The sequence below is a fragment of the Ornithorhynchus anatinus genome, chromosome 12 (assembly GCF_004115215.2).
Source record: "Ornithorhynchus anatinus isolate Pmale09 chromosome 12, mOrnAna1.pri.v4, whole genome shotgun sequence".
Taxonomy (NCBI): Eukaryota; Metazoa; Chordata; class Mammalia; order Monotremata; family Ornithorhynchidae; genus Ornithorhynchus; species Ornithorhynchus anatinus.
Window position 1 is genome coordinate 33,094,601 of NC_041739.1, and position 15,513 is coordinate 33,110,113.

The 15,513-nt window shown below is 45.2% G+C and overlaps 1 protein-coding gene and 1 non-coding gene across 6 annotated transcripts in view; one reads left to right on the top strand and one right to left on the bottom strand.

Annotated features, from left to right (window-relative positions):
* The window catches only part of UGT8 (UDP glycosyltransferase 8), a 174,338-nt gene that overhangs the window by 15,158 nt on the left and 143,667 nt on the right, over nucleotides 1-15,513 (bottom strand). For all 5 annotated transcript variants that reach the window (XM_029077043.2, XM_007670172.4, XM_007670173.4 and 2 more), the window contains exon 3: nucleotides 601-743. In XM_029077043.2, the coding sequence (XP_028932876.1) occupies nucleotides 601-743 (143 nt within the window). The remainder of the gene's footprint in view (nucleotides 1-600; nucleotides 744-15,513) is intronic.
* On the top strand, nucleotides 1,161-1,298 carry LOC114815876. Its single transcript, XR_003763676.1, has one exon. It is a non-coding gene; the product is annotated as a small nucleolar RNA SNORA7 (small nucleolar RNA).

Here is a 15,513-nt window from a genome sequence, read left to right on the forward strand (position 1 = left end):
TATTAGGCATAAAGATATGGAGTTGTAGCCATGAGCAAAACATACTTAACTCCAGAAATGCTTAAAGAGGATGGGAAAAACGGCTTGCCACAGATTGTCCGATTCATGGCAGCTCACCACAAAGTGATGGGTAGATTTCACATTCACCAAAACCCCCCAAAAAGTCACCAAAAGGTTGTTTCAATTGGCTAGGGGAGACTTCCTTGCCCAGATAAAAAATTTGGGGCTTCAGTTCAGAAGGAAAAATGAAAACTACAGCAGGAAATTGGGTTCCTCTGTTTTTCCCACTCAGAACCACTGGACGTTAAGTTCCCTAAGTCCCTGCTATGTCTCCTCCTTCTGTAGTACTCACCAAGTGGTAACGGAGAATAATATAATGGATGATTCTGACAATACGGTACGTGCTTACTAGGTGCCAAGCACTGTGTTGAGGACTGGGTGGACGTCAAACAATCAAAGCAGACACACTCACTGTCCCACACGGGGCTGGTCTAGTGTTTAGTAGAGTGTTCTAAAAACACCCTCAACTTATGAACGGACGGAACGTAAAGGATACAAAGATCTGGGTCATGGAACGGTGCAGCGTTTTCTCTTTCTCACCTCCAAATCACCTTCTGAGGCAGCCTCGCCAACGCCCCCGCTAGCTTGGTTGCAATATCGTCCGACAGATACTTCACTCCGGCTCCAAAAGAGACCAGGACAAAACCGTGTTCATTAGCACCATTTACCCATCTTTGGAGATCCTGTAAACAACAAAATTGGATGGTCATTTTCATTACACACCGCTGGATCTCACAAGGGGGGAGGAAAATAATTTTTACTCATCTGCCACTTGACAAATTCGAATTCCACACATTTTCAGGCACATCGATGGGTAAGGAGTAAAAATGAAACCCCCCAAAATTCATTTCAAATATGACATTCTCAAGTGTTCCTCATAATGGATAAACCTACTATTTAAAAAGACTTTCCTTGTGACTCTGCCCACTGAAAGCACAGGGACTATCTGCGCTGGGAATAGTGCTTGGCACGTAGTAAGCACTTAACAAATACCATAATTATTATGATTATACACTGTATCAGAATGAACCACGTAACCCAAAGCTTGTGAATGACGAGGTCTAGGAGGATTAGAATGGAGTAGTCTAGTGGGGACTGTCCCCCTCTTAGGGTCGCACCTGGGGAGTCTCCAGGCCTCTACCAGTCTCAGCTACGGGAGGGAGAGTCAAGCGGAGGCCTGTCCATTCCATTCCTAGCTTGGTCAGTGGCTAGTGACTGGAAGGCAATCTGCTGCAAGTCAAAACTCACGCACGCTGAGCAGCAACAGCATGGGAGAGAGTCGAGGGCGGAGACTCAAATTTACCGCAGTGGTAAACAACGTCCGTATTTTTACCAAGAAAACTCTATGGCTACACTACCAGAACGATTGCAGATGGAGAGCGGGGCGTTCCGGGCGAGATGTGTCCATGGTGTCGCTATGGGTCGGAAATGACTCGACCCCATAAGACAAAACAAGTGGGGATTGCAGCGTGAAGTTCCTTGTGGCCGTCATAATGGCCGAATGGCTGTCCCAGCTTTTATTCCTTCCAGGAACCCTGACCCTAGGTGCTTCGGGTTACTCCACCAACGTCCCAGAAACGCACACACGCGGGGGTTCCTTAGGTCTTGGGGCCTGAATGATAAACAACTGCTTCCCTTGGCCACCGGGGATTTTAAGGACTATTAGCACATAACTGCTCACCTGATTTCTTCCCGTCCCTCGTTCACGGGGGTCTGAATTCCACCAATCCCACTGACCGGACACCTCCAGGTGAGGAGATAAATCTGCTCTGTTCTGTGTGTCTGATACTCTCCACCTGCTCATCTGCCAGGTCAGTCAGGGGAATGATGAGTTGGAGTTGGGCACAGAGGACAGTGACAGCAGGACCAAGCTGGGAGGGGGGTCAAGATCTCGAGTCGCCCCCTCCTTTAATTATTCCTGCCCTCCCACTCCTTGCCCTCACCTTGGACAAGTCACTTAACTTCTCTGTGCCTCACTTTCCTCAAACTGCAAAATGGGGATTAAATCCTAGTCTCTCCTACTTAGATGGTGAGCTCCGTGTGGGAAGGGGTTGTGTCCAACCTGTTAAACTTGTATCTATTTCTACTCCCAGCACATAGAACAGTGCTTGACACATAGTAAGTGCTTACCAAATACCATTAAAACAAACTCCATTTGGAGCAGAAACCAACACAATGAAAGCTTGGAGAGTTGGTTGTGCAGAGCGCTGTACAATGTGAGGTTACTGGGGGGGCTAGGAAGATTGAGGAGGGAAGAGGAATGTGTAGCCCACACATTCTCACAAACACAAAGTCACAGATTTTTTTTTTAAATGGTATTTTCTAAGTGCTTACTATATGCCGGGCAATGTATTAAGCTCTGGGATACACACAGACTCATTAATTGGACACATTCCCCGTACCGCACGGGGCTCACTCTCTTAATCCCCATTTTACAGATGAGGGAACTGAGGCACGGAGAAGTGAAGTGACATGACCAAGGTCACACAGCGGACAGGAGATGGAGCCGGGAGGAGAACCCAGGTCTTTCTGACTCCCAGGTCCACGCTCTATCCACTAGGCTAGGAGATTTCTGTTAAACACACGGGGGATGGTAAAGGAAACATATTTAACCGAATTTAAATTTCTCTCAGAAACTCTCTGATATTTTAGGTACTGAGTACTCAGATCAGTACCTCATTTATATGGCTGAGAAAACACTGCCCTTGTAGCAATAAATGTCCCAAGTATCTATGACCGAGGTTGTTTCCAAGCAGAGGCTAATAAACCTGCATCATAGGGCTGTGCACACCTGCCATAACAGAAAGAAAAACAAGTCCTACTGTACTTAAGCAACATCCACATTATAAAATGACAATGTGCCAATAAACTTTACCCATAATATAGTCTTCAACACACAGTCACGATAGCATCCACAGTGCTCTACAACTTTGAACTCATTTTCTATCACGCAGTTGTCTCTGATCGTTCTTTCCCAATCCCCTACAAAGGTTTAAAATAGTACCATGGATATCAACTCCCTCATGGTTTTGTTTCACTAATAATTGTGGTATTTCATTCATTCATTCAATCAATCGTATTGAGTGCTTACTTTGTGCAGAGCACTATACTACGCGCTTGGGACAGTACAATACAACGATAAACAGTCACGTTCCCTGCCCACGGCGGGCTTAAGTGTTGTGGGTCTGGGAGGAGGGAAGAGCAAAGGGAGCAAGTGACGTGACGCAGAAGGGAATGGGAGATGCGGAAAAGTGGGGTTTAGTCCGGGAAGGCCTCTTAGAGGAGATGTGCCTTCAATAAGGCTTTGAAGAGGCGGAGGATAATTGTAGGATTAGAGGAGGGAGGACGTTTCAGGCCAGAGGGCGTGGGCTAGGGGTCAGCGGCGAGATAGACAACATCGAGGCACAGTGAGAAGGTTAGCACTAGAGGAGTCAAGTGTGCGGGCTGAGTTGTACAAGGAGAGAAGTGAGGTGAGGTATGAGGGGGCAAGGCGGTGGATGGCTTTAAAGCCAATGGTGAGGAGTTCTGTTTGATGGGGAGGGTGGCTGGGCAACCCCTGGAGTCGTTATTTGTTATGCACTTACCATGTGTCAGGCACTGTACTAAGCCCTGGTGTGGATACAAATAGGGTCGGACACAGTCCCTGTCCCACATGGGGCTCACAGCCCCACTTTACAGATGAGGTAAGTGAGATACAGAGAAGTGATTTGTCCAAGATCATACAGCAGAGGCGGGATTAGAATCCATGACCCATGACATTTTCTCATAAGCAACTCTCTTTCGGTTTATCACTAGCTTCTTGGGAACATCTCGTGAGAAAACCAGGGATCTACCTCGCCAGAGCCTACAGAGCATTTCTCATTTCAGTCACAGTTGTGCTGCTGAGTATCACTCATCAATCCAATCATATCAATCATATTACCGGTTAAGGTTACGCATCCAGACATCATAAATTTAGACTCCGTTCATTCCTGATTGTGATCACTTGATATAGTGAGATTTTCACTGTACAATTTGGTGAAAACAAAACGGAACATCTATGGAATGTTTTTCCCCACAGCGTGAGTTCTAAATGACCCCAAGTGGTTCTTCACATCTAAAGAATCTCCACCAAGGCCTGCATATTAAAACATGACTTTCCCTAACGTCAGGTTCTTCAAGATAACAACTACAGCAAAACAGCAGAATGGACTACATTATCCCTTATGCTCTCTTACTGTGTCAGTGTAGAACAAAAACCACTTTACCTTGCTCAAGCAGGACCCAACTGTTCCGAATATAATAGAAAACAGTCACGTGGGAGGAGTACAGCATTTTTGTCTTCTGAGAATGGTCTTTTTTATTGTAACCACCAAAAAAATGAGCTGTCTCAACTGTAAAAGATCTCTGGACCTAATGGTATAAAAAACTGATAAGGAAAGCTCTATGTTTCAAAACCAAGGACTTGCAAAATTAGCATCAATAAACCTTTAGCTAAGAAGAAAGCTTTAACAGCAGTTAAGGCTAGTTGTATATTAACTTTTACAACTATTTTGTAAATGCACTCACCAAGGTTCCCATGAAAAGGATACCTAAAATCTTAGAGTCCAGCTGAATCAGTTCAGGGGTTCTTCGGGTGTAACCCCTGGGCACCCAGATACAGCCTTCTCCAAGACCTAGATGCCCCACACGAGGAGGTCTTGTACCTTGTAATCCTACCAGCCTGGCCATTACTAAATTTGAAGATGGAACCCAAAAGGCACCATCTCACGTAAGTTATTTTTACAGGCACAGTGCGGGGGGGAGGTGTCACAGAATGGGGGCTGCAGGTTTCGATTTATTTATATCTGTCCTCCCCTTCTAAATTGTAAGCTCATTTGGGGCAGGGACTGTTTCCATTTATTGTTGTATTGTACTCTCCCAAGTGCTTGATACGGTGCTCTGCACACAGTAATAGCTCAATAAATATGAATGAGTGAACTAACTGTCATTGCCCCTGCCCGGTGGCCCTTCTACAATTCTCTGCTCTCTGAAGAATACAGCTAATGTAAAAACGCTTTGGAAAGAATGTTAATAATGTAAAATAATATAAAAAGTACTTTGAAAATAAAACCAAATACCCAAGCGGCATTTTTATGACATTCTGAATTTATCAGCGGCTTCCCCGATTTTCACCTGGCTGCTGGGCCTCAAGAATAGGGTCTACGCTTCCAAAAAACAAAAGATAATAACAATAATATAATCCCACTTTTGACAGAAGTGAGGGAAAGGAACAAGGTCAAGAGGATGGCACTAGGTTAGAGCTCCAAGAACAGGAAAACACTTTATTGATTAGGATGAATGTTCCAGGGTGTAAAGTAAGAAGCTGGAAACCATTGTATTCATTTTCACTGGAATTCTGCAATGTCTCCTTTTCCTTCCTGATATGTCTTCTATTTATTTGCTTGGGTTAAAATAAAAAGGAGCCAGCAAAATCTGAAACCCTCACTTGACTCTGTGGATAGAAATTAGGTTTATAATGCTCATGAAAGTGCAAGCCAGCAGATGGGCCGTCCCAAAGAATGCAGTGGCACTGAACTCCGCAGAGTCAGAGCAAACCTTACCCGATGTGAAGAGCAGGGAAGCTACTACACTAGCAGAGCAAATAATAATGTCGGTATTTGTTAAGCGCTTACTATGTGCAGAGCACTGTTCTAAGCATTGGGGTAGATAAAGGGTAATCAGGTTGTCCCACGTGAGGCTCACAGTTAATTCCCATTTTACAGAGGAGGTAACTGAGGCACAGAGAAGTTAAGTGACTTGCCTACAGTCACACAGCCGACAGGTGGCAGAGCCGGGACTCAAACTCATGACCTCCGACTCCCAAGCCCGGGCTCTTTCCACTGAGCCACGCTGCACACTCAAGTGTCAATGCTGGGAGACGACACTGAATGCCTGCACATGTCTCCAACACACTGGAGTCTGTAGCTGTGTTTTTTACAATCCTGGTTCATTTGGGCCCACAACATAATAATAATACTAATAATATTTATGATGGTATTTGTTAAGAGCTTACTATGTGCCAGGCAGCGTACTAAGTGAAGTTACTTGCCCAAGGTCACACAGCAGACAAGAGGCGGATCCAGAAATAGGACCCAGGTCCTCTGACTGCCAGGCCTACGTTCTGCCCACTAGGCCACACACTTCTCACCACTCCGGCAAGCCAGTTCTAACTCCAACTGTTACAACCTTCCGTCACGTTCCAGATGTTTGGAATAGGGATGTCACTACCATTTCTTTTCCAGCAGGATCACTGGACAGCTTGGACCTCAATTTGACCAGACTTTATCAGTCACCAACCAATCAGTTGTTACGTATTGAGCGGTCGCCGTATGTATGCGGACTACTATACTGAGCGCTTGGGAGAGTCCAACACAACAGAGCCGGTAGACACATTCCCCGCCCACAGTGCTTCGCAAAAGAAATCGTGGCACCAGCCCATTCCCCGGGAGGAGACACACAGCGGGAATGGTATTCAGATTCCTGCAGGGGCGGGGGCTTCTTCTTGGGGTTACAGCCCCGGTCAGGGGAGCACATTCTCACATCATGGGGTGCTACCCCGGAGGCCCTGGCTGTAGCTCCTGCAAGGAATCCCCGATGGGAGTGAGACCTTAGGAGCTGTGGGTGGAGGGAATGAATACCCCACCAAAACAACCTATGTGTCCTTTTCCCCCGGTGCAAGTTGGCAGCAAAGGCAGGAGGAGAAGCGGCATAGCCCAGTGGAAAGAGCACGGGCCCGGGAGTCAGAAGGACCTGTGTCTAATCCTGGCTCCGCTACTTGTCTGCTGGGTGACCTCGGGTAAGTCACTTCACTTCTCTGTCCCTCAGTTACCACATCTGTAAAATGGGGATTAAGACTGCGAGCCCCACATGGACAGGGCCTGTGTCCAACCTGATTAGCTTCTATCTACCCCAGCGCTTAGAACAGTGCCTGATACGTAGTAAGTGCTTAGCAAATTCGAAAATACCCCGCCCAAACCCCCCCCAAAACCCCAAACCGTCAACGGGGCATGAGAGGGAATGGGGATGAATGTTTCCGTTAGTTTCCCTTAGCATTTATAATATTGAATTTCACATTGCAATAGAAACTCATTGCTGTAACCTGTTGGAGTATTGAAACTGAGATAAATTGTAGTCAAAAAGAGTGTGACTTGTGTGGGCATACGCAAGTGTAGATACACGCTTGTGTGCTTAAACAATAAGCTCCACCTATAAAACCTGACAAGGGTATTACAGTCATTCATTCACTCATTCATTCAATCGTATCTATTGAGCGCTTACCGTGTGCAGAGCACTGTACTAAACACTTGTCCATGCTCGATTCTTTATTCTTAAAATACCGACGTTAGGGAATTCCTTATTAACAAATTTGTTAATCTTAGGGTCTCTGAGTCAGGTTTATTGTGGAGAATCAAAGCCCTACTTTATTATTGCCTTCCACTAGGAAATCTGTACAATCCAACAGGCTAGGAGCACCAACGATCAATGAATTGCATTTATTGAGTGCTTACTGTGCACAGAGCACAGTACTAAGTACTAGGGAAAGTATAATATGAGAGAGTCGGTGACGCATTCCCTGCCCGTAACAAGTTTAGAGTTTAACGGGGGAGGCAGACATTAATATAAGTAAATTACGGATATGGACATAAGCACTGTGGGGCTGAGGGAGAGGTGAATAAAGGGAGCACAACTAAGTCCAAAGGCGAGCCCAACTACTGTCTTGGAATGACAACCAAGGACTTCTGCATGCTGACCACAGCCCCCAAGGGCCAATACGAGAGCCAAACAGATGACGGGCGGTTAACGAGGCACCAGTCACCAGCTACGGCCGGCAATTATGTTACAACAAGTGACAATACATAATAGCCCGCATCAGGGAAACCTTATACACGACTCCCAATTTAATTCAAGTACCAAAGTCCTTCACCTACACCAAGAAATATACATAAACACAGCAGAACTGAACTAAATCCAAAAGCTCTTTCAAGAAGGGCTTGGTATAATAAGATCCCTATAAAACAGAAGAACTCAAAGGTGTGAGGACATCAACCTTTGATGTGGTCGTGAGACCACAAAAGGCACATTCGGGATCTCGAGCAGATTCACCACCTTCAGCTGCAAGGCAATCTCACGACAAGGTCCTGGAATACAACCAGTTCAACCCACGAGGGCCGTAGTCACTGCAACACTAATTCAGTTGGGTAGGTCATACCGAAGAGAAGGATGTCAAGATGCCCAAGCAAACAGCTATAAGATGAACTGAAATCGGTTGCATGCATGAAGGAGGACCAAACCTCATTTTAATAACGCAACTTGAAAATAACTAACAGGGCAAGATAGTGGCAGACTATTTAGACACAACAACTAGTAATATTAATAATAATAATAGTGGTACTTGTTAAGCACTTATTTTGTACCAAGCAGTGTATTAAGCTCTGCGGGTACAAGAAATTCAGGCAGCATACATCCCACAGGGAACTCACAGTCTAAGTAGGGGGGAAAAAGGTTTTTAATCCCCATTTTACAGATGAGAAAACTGAAGCCCAGCAAAATTGTGACTTGCAAAGCTCAACTAGCTGACAAGCAGTTGAAAACAGCATTAGAACCCAGGTCTTCCAACTCCCAGGTCTGTGCTCTTTCCCTTAGGTCACACTGCTTCTCCATAAGCAAGATCCAATCCCGGCCGAGAATTCTGCTGAAGGGGAAGGGGACTTTGCTTTGTCCTTCCTGGATCTGCTGAAGAGTCTTTACTGACAACCTGAGACAGCTCCGCTGAGGGACAAAGGGAATGACGTGATATAAGAGCGCTGTTCTCGGACAGGCAGGTAACTGGAGACGCTAGGTCCGCTAAAGGCGAATGACCATTCACCTTTTACCATCACTGGCTGCATGTCAGAAATCAGAAGAAAAATCAAACAGCTGAAATGAGGTTCCCGAAGAATCTGGTGTCCCGAAATTAAGCTGGTGAACTTAAAAATAATAATAATAAAACCCCCACCAACTAGGTTTGGGTGATGCCTACTCCAAGCCATTATAGAGATTATTAATGGTATTTTTATCACTACTATTTGAGAGCTTCCTATGTGCAGAGCTCTCTACTACTTAGGAGAGTACAAGGCAACCAAGTTGGCTGACACATTCCCTGTCCATAACGACCTTAGAGGGAGAGATGGACATTAATAAAAATAATTTACATTACGATTTAAAGATATATACGTAAGTTTGTAGGGTTGGGAGTGGGGTGAATATCAAATATCCAGAGGTCACAGGTCCAAGAGCATAGATGAGACAGAAGGACTAGGGAGCCAGGGAAAAGAGGGCTTAATAGGGATAGGCCTCTTGGAGATGTGACCTTAAAAATGCTTTGATGATGGGGAAAGAGTTGGTCTGGTGTATATGGAGGGGCAGGGAATTCCAGGCTAGGAGCGAGATAGATGAGACGGGGCTAGAGTGAGTAAACTGGTACTAGAGGAGTGAAGTATGCAGGCTGGGCTGCAGAAGGAGATCAGCAAGGTAAGATAGTAGGGATAGTAGGGATAGTTGAGTGCTTTAAAGCCAAGGGTGAGGAGTTTTGTTTGATGTGGAGGTGAATGGGCAGCCAGATGGACGGAGATGTACAAATAGGCTTGTGTAACCCTCTGGAAAAAGAGGTGGGACACAGTCAACTGGAACATCTGACGTGAATACCTAATAAAATAATGGGATACTGTCAGTACAATTGTGGAAAATGGTAGCAAAGATGTACAAAGAAATAAGATTTGATTAAGGTGTGTTTTTAAAGAAAAGAATCAGTGAACAGTGGAAAAATATCCTATTTGTTCTTGAGTGGGATTGGAGCTACAGGAGTAGAGGGATTCCGGTGGCTGAGTTTCATCTCCTATTTTCATGTGATGCTGAGAGCATGATTTCTTGCTGCTCTTCACGGATGAGCCCCAGTCCATTTCGGAGACAGCAAATGGAAACACCAAGGGACTGGGACTCAGGAGATCCATCAATCAGTGCAGAGCGCTGTATTAAGTAAGCATTTGGGAGAGCACAATATAATTGAATTGGTAGAGACTTTCCCTGTCCACAACAAGCTTACAATTTAGAGGGAGACCAAAGTTCTAGTAATAGCTCTGCCACTGGCCTGCTGGGTGACCTTGGACAAGTTAGTGAAGTCTCTGCCTCAGATGGAGCCATCAAGCTCAACATGAATGTGTATGAAATTCCTCGCTGAACTGGTGCTAACCTTCTCAACTCCATCTCGCCTGCCCTGACGTCGAACCCTGGCCCACATCTTTGCTCTGGCCTGGAATGCCCTCCCTCCACAAATCCGCCAAACGATCACTCTTCCCTCCTTCAAAGCCCTACTGAATGCACACCTCCTCCAAGAGGTGGTCTTCCCACATTAAGCCCCCCTTTTCCTCAACTCCCCTTTCTTCCACATCATCTAGAGTCACTCTCTTTGCTCTCCCTCACACCTGCACAGCACTTACGTATATATCTACAATTCTATTTTTTTAATATTGGCATCTGTTTACATGTGTATATATCTATAATTCTACTTATATGGATGCTTGTTTACTTCTTTTGATGTCTGTCTACCCCCCCCAGAATGTAAGCCCGGTGTGGGCAGGGATTGTCTCTATTGCCGAATTGTACTTTCCAAGTGAGTGCTTAGTACAGTGCCCTACACACAGTGCTCTGCACACAGTAAGCACTCAATAAATACAATTGAACTGGTGAAGAATCCTCTGCCCTAGAGCTACTATTGTACTGACAATACATAGGACACAATTTGCCACTTCCGTTTCAATCAACAGTATTATAGAAATCAATATATAGATCATAGATGGATAGGTACCTGTCCTTTGCATTCAAAGAAACCACCAGTGATGAAGTTCACCTATGAGTGTGCAGTATGTGTGTGGCTGAAAAATCAGTCATATTTACTGAATGCTTACTGTGTGCACACTGTACTAAGCGCTTGGGAGAGTACAGTATAACGGACACATTCCCCGCTCATATTGGGATTACAGTCTAGAGGGGTAGACAGACATTAATATAATTGAATAAGATTGCGTATGGGTACGTAAGTGCTGTGGGGTGGGGATGTGGGATGAATAAAGGAAGCAAGTCAGGGCAACACAGAAGGGAGTGGGAGAAGAGGAGAGAAGGGCTTGGAAGCGACGTGCCTTCAATAAGGCTTTGTAGACGGGAGGGTGTAGTTTTATCCGTGGTAATATGAGGAGGGAGGGCCTTCAGGGCCAAAGACGAGATGTGAGGGAGAGGTCAGTGGCAAGATAGACAAGACAGAGTTACAGAGAGAAGGTAAGCACTGGAGGAGCAAAGTGGGCAGGCTGGGTTTTAGTACGAGAGTAGCAAGGTGAGGTGGGAGGGAGCAAGGTTTCAATCCAATGGGAGATCCAAAATCTCGGCCGGACTGGACAGAGAAAAAGGTTGTCTCTTGTGTTACTATGCTTAGTGTGTGCAGTACCTGGCACTGTTATCTCTTCCGCTTCCTTGTCTGCCTTCCAAACAAAACCTTTGCTCCAAGAGAGGCCCCTCCCTCTTGATGGCAGTGCATCAGGCAAGTCTGCCCTCAGCAACAAACTCCCAGCGTTCACGTGGCATGCGCATTTCCTCGGCCCTCCTTGCTTCCGGTTACCCAATTTCAGCTCTTGAGGAATGCTGTTACCCTTATTTGCTACTAAGCTCTGTATTAAGCGCTTAGTGGAGCACGACCGAGAAAGTGGCCCTGTTCCTACCTACGGAAGTTTCCATCTAATTGGAGGAGGAGGACAGGCACCAGCCATTCTCAAACAATTGGCAGGGAGGGGACAGCAGAACTACGGCACCTGACAGCATGAGTATGGAAGGATAAATAAATAAAAAGGTGTGTAAGTTAACGTAAGATGAAACGTAGCATGTACTAAGGGCATTTATCATTCATGCCTCGCACTGCCAACTGGCTGCCAAAGGAGAGAGAGTTTTTAATCTGTGAATTCCTAGACAACTCTCTCTCCAGAGGCTTCTTTCCTCGAGCACCCTTAGTGATCCATCCGGACTTACGTTTCTGCTGATCTGAAACTCAGCGAAACAGAGTCAGCACGTTCCTCATACACTGAGGAATTACATCACATCTCCCAGGCTTTTACTTCTCGGTTGGCCAGGTGGAAAATTGATCTCTCTCCTTTGTCAGAGAATTATACTACAATAACACTAGAAAAAATTTAATTGCAGGGAATCTCTGAAGAACATCTGAGTTTCTCTCTTCTTGGGCAAAGGGTGGTATTTAAGGCATCACCCCTTATTTTATAATGAAGTCCTGGGATGAGTGCCAGGTATTATCCAAGACTAGAAAATATAAAGATGCAATTTCTCCTCTCTAATCTTCCCTGATTCCTCTTCACTAACAACAGATTGGAAGTGGAAAGACTCATTACCTTACTTTAATTTATTTCAGCAAAGTTCTATCAAGGTCTTGACTGCTGGACCATATTCCACTCCTCGCTGGGTCACGAATGCTGATGCTTCCGGCAGCTGGGGTCATTCGCTGGCAGACTTGTTTCCACGTGTTACGAGATACCCGTTACATTTGAAATGTGTATTTTAAAAAAACCTGTTGATTTTCCTAACTTTGGCAACTCAGCTATTTCACTGGCCTGATATGAAAAGCCCCATTTCATGTGGAAGTTCCCCCTCAGTGCCCCAACACTGACTTCTGTTATATGGCACTATTGGTGTCCTCAACTGCAGACCAGGTAAATCCTAATTTTCCCCCAACCCACTCTGTCTCCTCGGTCTCTTTAAACTCTCCCTCCAGCAATTACGGTTTGGATCCTTTTCTCCTGTCACTTCTCCACTCCAGAGGGCAATCCTCCCCTAGCCTGTTACCCCTGGAGACAGACGGGAAAGGCCGAAGACCCAGGTCTGGGTCTATTGTGGAAAGGCAATGACTTACCTGCTGTGACAGGATGCAATGTGGGGTTGGGACTTACAGTTCCTGGGGAATATCAGCAACCAGTGTGGGTCGTAGCTCCTGATTTTTAAAGCATTATGGGGTCCACCTAACCTGGAGTGTGTCTGTGCATCGTAAACTTGTAAGCTCCTTGAAGGTAGGGAAATCGTGTTTGGCTTCTGTGCCTGGCTACACATTCAGTAGGTGTGCAATAAATACCAGTGAGGAGGAACATCTGATATAATAATAATAATGTTGGTATTTGTTAAGCGCTTACTATGTGCCGAGCACTGTTCTAAGCGCTGGGGTAGACACAGGGTCATCAGGTTGCTCCACGTGAGGCTCACAGTTAATCCCCATTTTACAGATGGGGTAACTGAGGCCCAGAGAAGTGAAGTGACTTGCCCACAGTCACACAGCTGACAAGTGGCAGAGCCGGGATTCGAACTCATGACCTCTGACTCCCAAGCCCGGGCTCTTTCCACTGAGCCACGCTGATATTACCTACAACCTAGAGATGACACCGATGCTCAATTTAAAGGGGAGATTGTATCTATTCTTCATCTGGATCTCACACCTGGCACCACAACCAACTGAAACCCGGATCATCTTGGATTGATTTCTCCTTTACGTGTCCATCATTGCACTACTGAGGCACTGCAGTCTCTACAACAGAACATCAGCAGGGGAACATGTCTGTTTACTGTTACAGTGTATGCTCCCAAGCGCTCAGTACAGTGATCTGCACACGGTGAGTGCTCGATAAACACGACTGGAGACTTCCTGAACACAACCATCAGTGATTAAGAACTCCTCCGGCTGCACACACATGCATGTCCCCTCACTGAATCTAAGTGAGAGCTGGGCTAATAGCAATAATAATTGTGGCACTTGTTACGTGCTTACTATGTGCCAGGCATTGTACTAAGTGCAGGGGTAGATACAAGCAAATCAGGTTGGACACAGTACCTGCCCCATGTCAGGGTCACAGTCTCAATCCCCATTTTACAGATGAGGTGACTGAGGCACAGAGAAGTGAAGTGATTTACCCAAGGCCACACGACAGACAAGAGGCAGAGCTGGGATAAGAACCAATGACCTTTTTTGAGCCAGTCACGCTTTGAAAAATAAGATCCAGACCTCATCACACTATTACCGAAAAGCGGTCTGGCCTGAAGACCAGCTAATATACTCTTCGATTTCTTTTTCCTTGTTGGAGTGGTTCACCGAAACACTCTGATTCTATTTATCTTGATGGTATTGATGCCTGACTACTTGTTCTGTTGTCTGTCTCCCCCGATTAGACTGTGAGCCCGTTGCTGGGCAGCGATTGCCTCTGCTGCCAAATTGTACATTCCAAGCACTTAGTACAGTGCTCTGCACATAGTAAGTGCTCAATAAATACGATCGAATGAATGAATTATATTTACCAAGCAGGTATGTTATATGGTTTAACTGATGTTATCAACCATTCCACTGAGGAAAAGCACTTGGAAAACAGCAGTTTATTATCTTAAGTCTCTAAAGGGATTTTCCTTCCTTACACTAAAGATTAATGTTTTCTGGAGTGTAAACTCATTATGGGCAGAGAATGTGCCTGCTAATTCGGTTGTACTATACTCTCCTAAGTGCTTTAGTATAGTGCTCTATGCACAGTAAGTGCTCAATACAACTGGTTGATTACGAAGTAATTTCCCCATTTTAATGTTCTTTTACTACAGCTCAGTTAAATTACTTACAGTGCTCACTCACGAGGAGATATTCTACTAAATTTACCTTACCTTACATTGCCTTCCCTTTAAAGTACTCTGATAGACATAAATAGAGGGATTATTTTCTAATCCGATTTAGGTTTAGATAAGGACATCTATCTGTGGTTTGCTAGAGATACGTCTCCTGCTTAGACTTCAAGCTGTGGTGGGTAGGGAATATGTCCATCAGTTCTGTTATATTATACTCTCCCAAGCACTTAGTACTGTGTTCTGCACATAGCAAGCACTCAACCATCGATGACGATGATGTTAGCAGGTTCCTTTCTGCTATATCCAGACTATAAGCCAACTCTGTGTATTGTACTGACCCATTTACTGATGATCAGAATCGATTTTCACTGCTGTTTGATCACGCAGTGGTAATGATTGTGCTTAGCATCTCTTTTTGACATTTATATTCTCTTGGTCATTTTTTCTTTTTGATCTTGGGAATGCACTAGTGCACCTCACATGACACTCTCTGTTCACAGAATGAATTGAGAATACTAACTGGAAGGTAGCAGTAAAGCTATCTGCCGGTGAACGAAGCTCTTGGCTGCTTTGAAGCACTTGCAGATCAAGGGGTCGGTTGTTTTCAAGTGGCTTCTTGGTATCCTGATCTTACCAAAGTCTAAGCTCAAGGAGACCAATTTTTGATGGTTATGTATCAGGCCTAGGCTAACTGTTGCAATTTTCTCCCAACTTAGTTTTACCATTCTCTTTGAAGCCTGGGAGGACAAA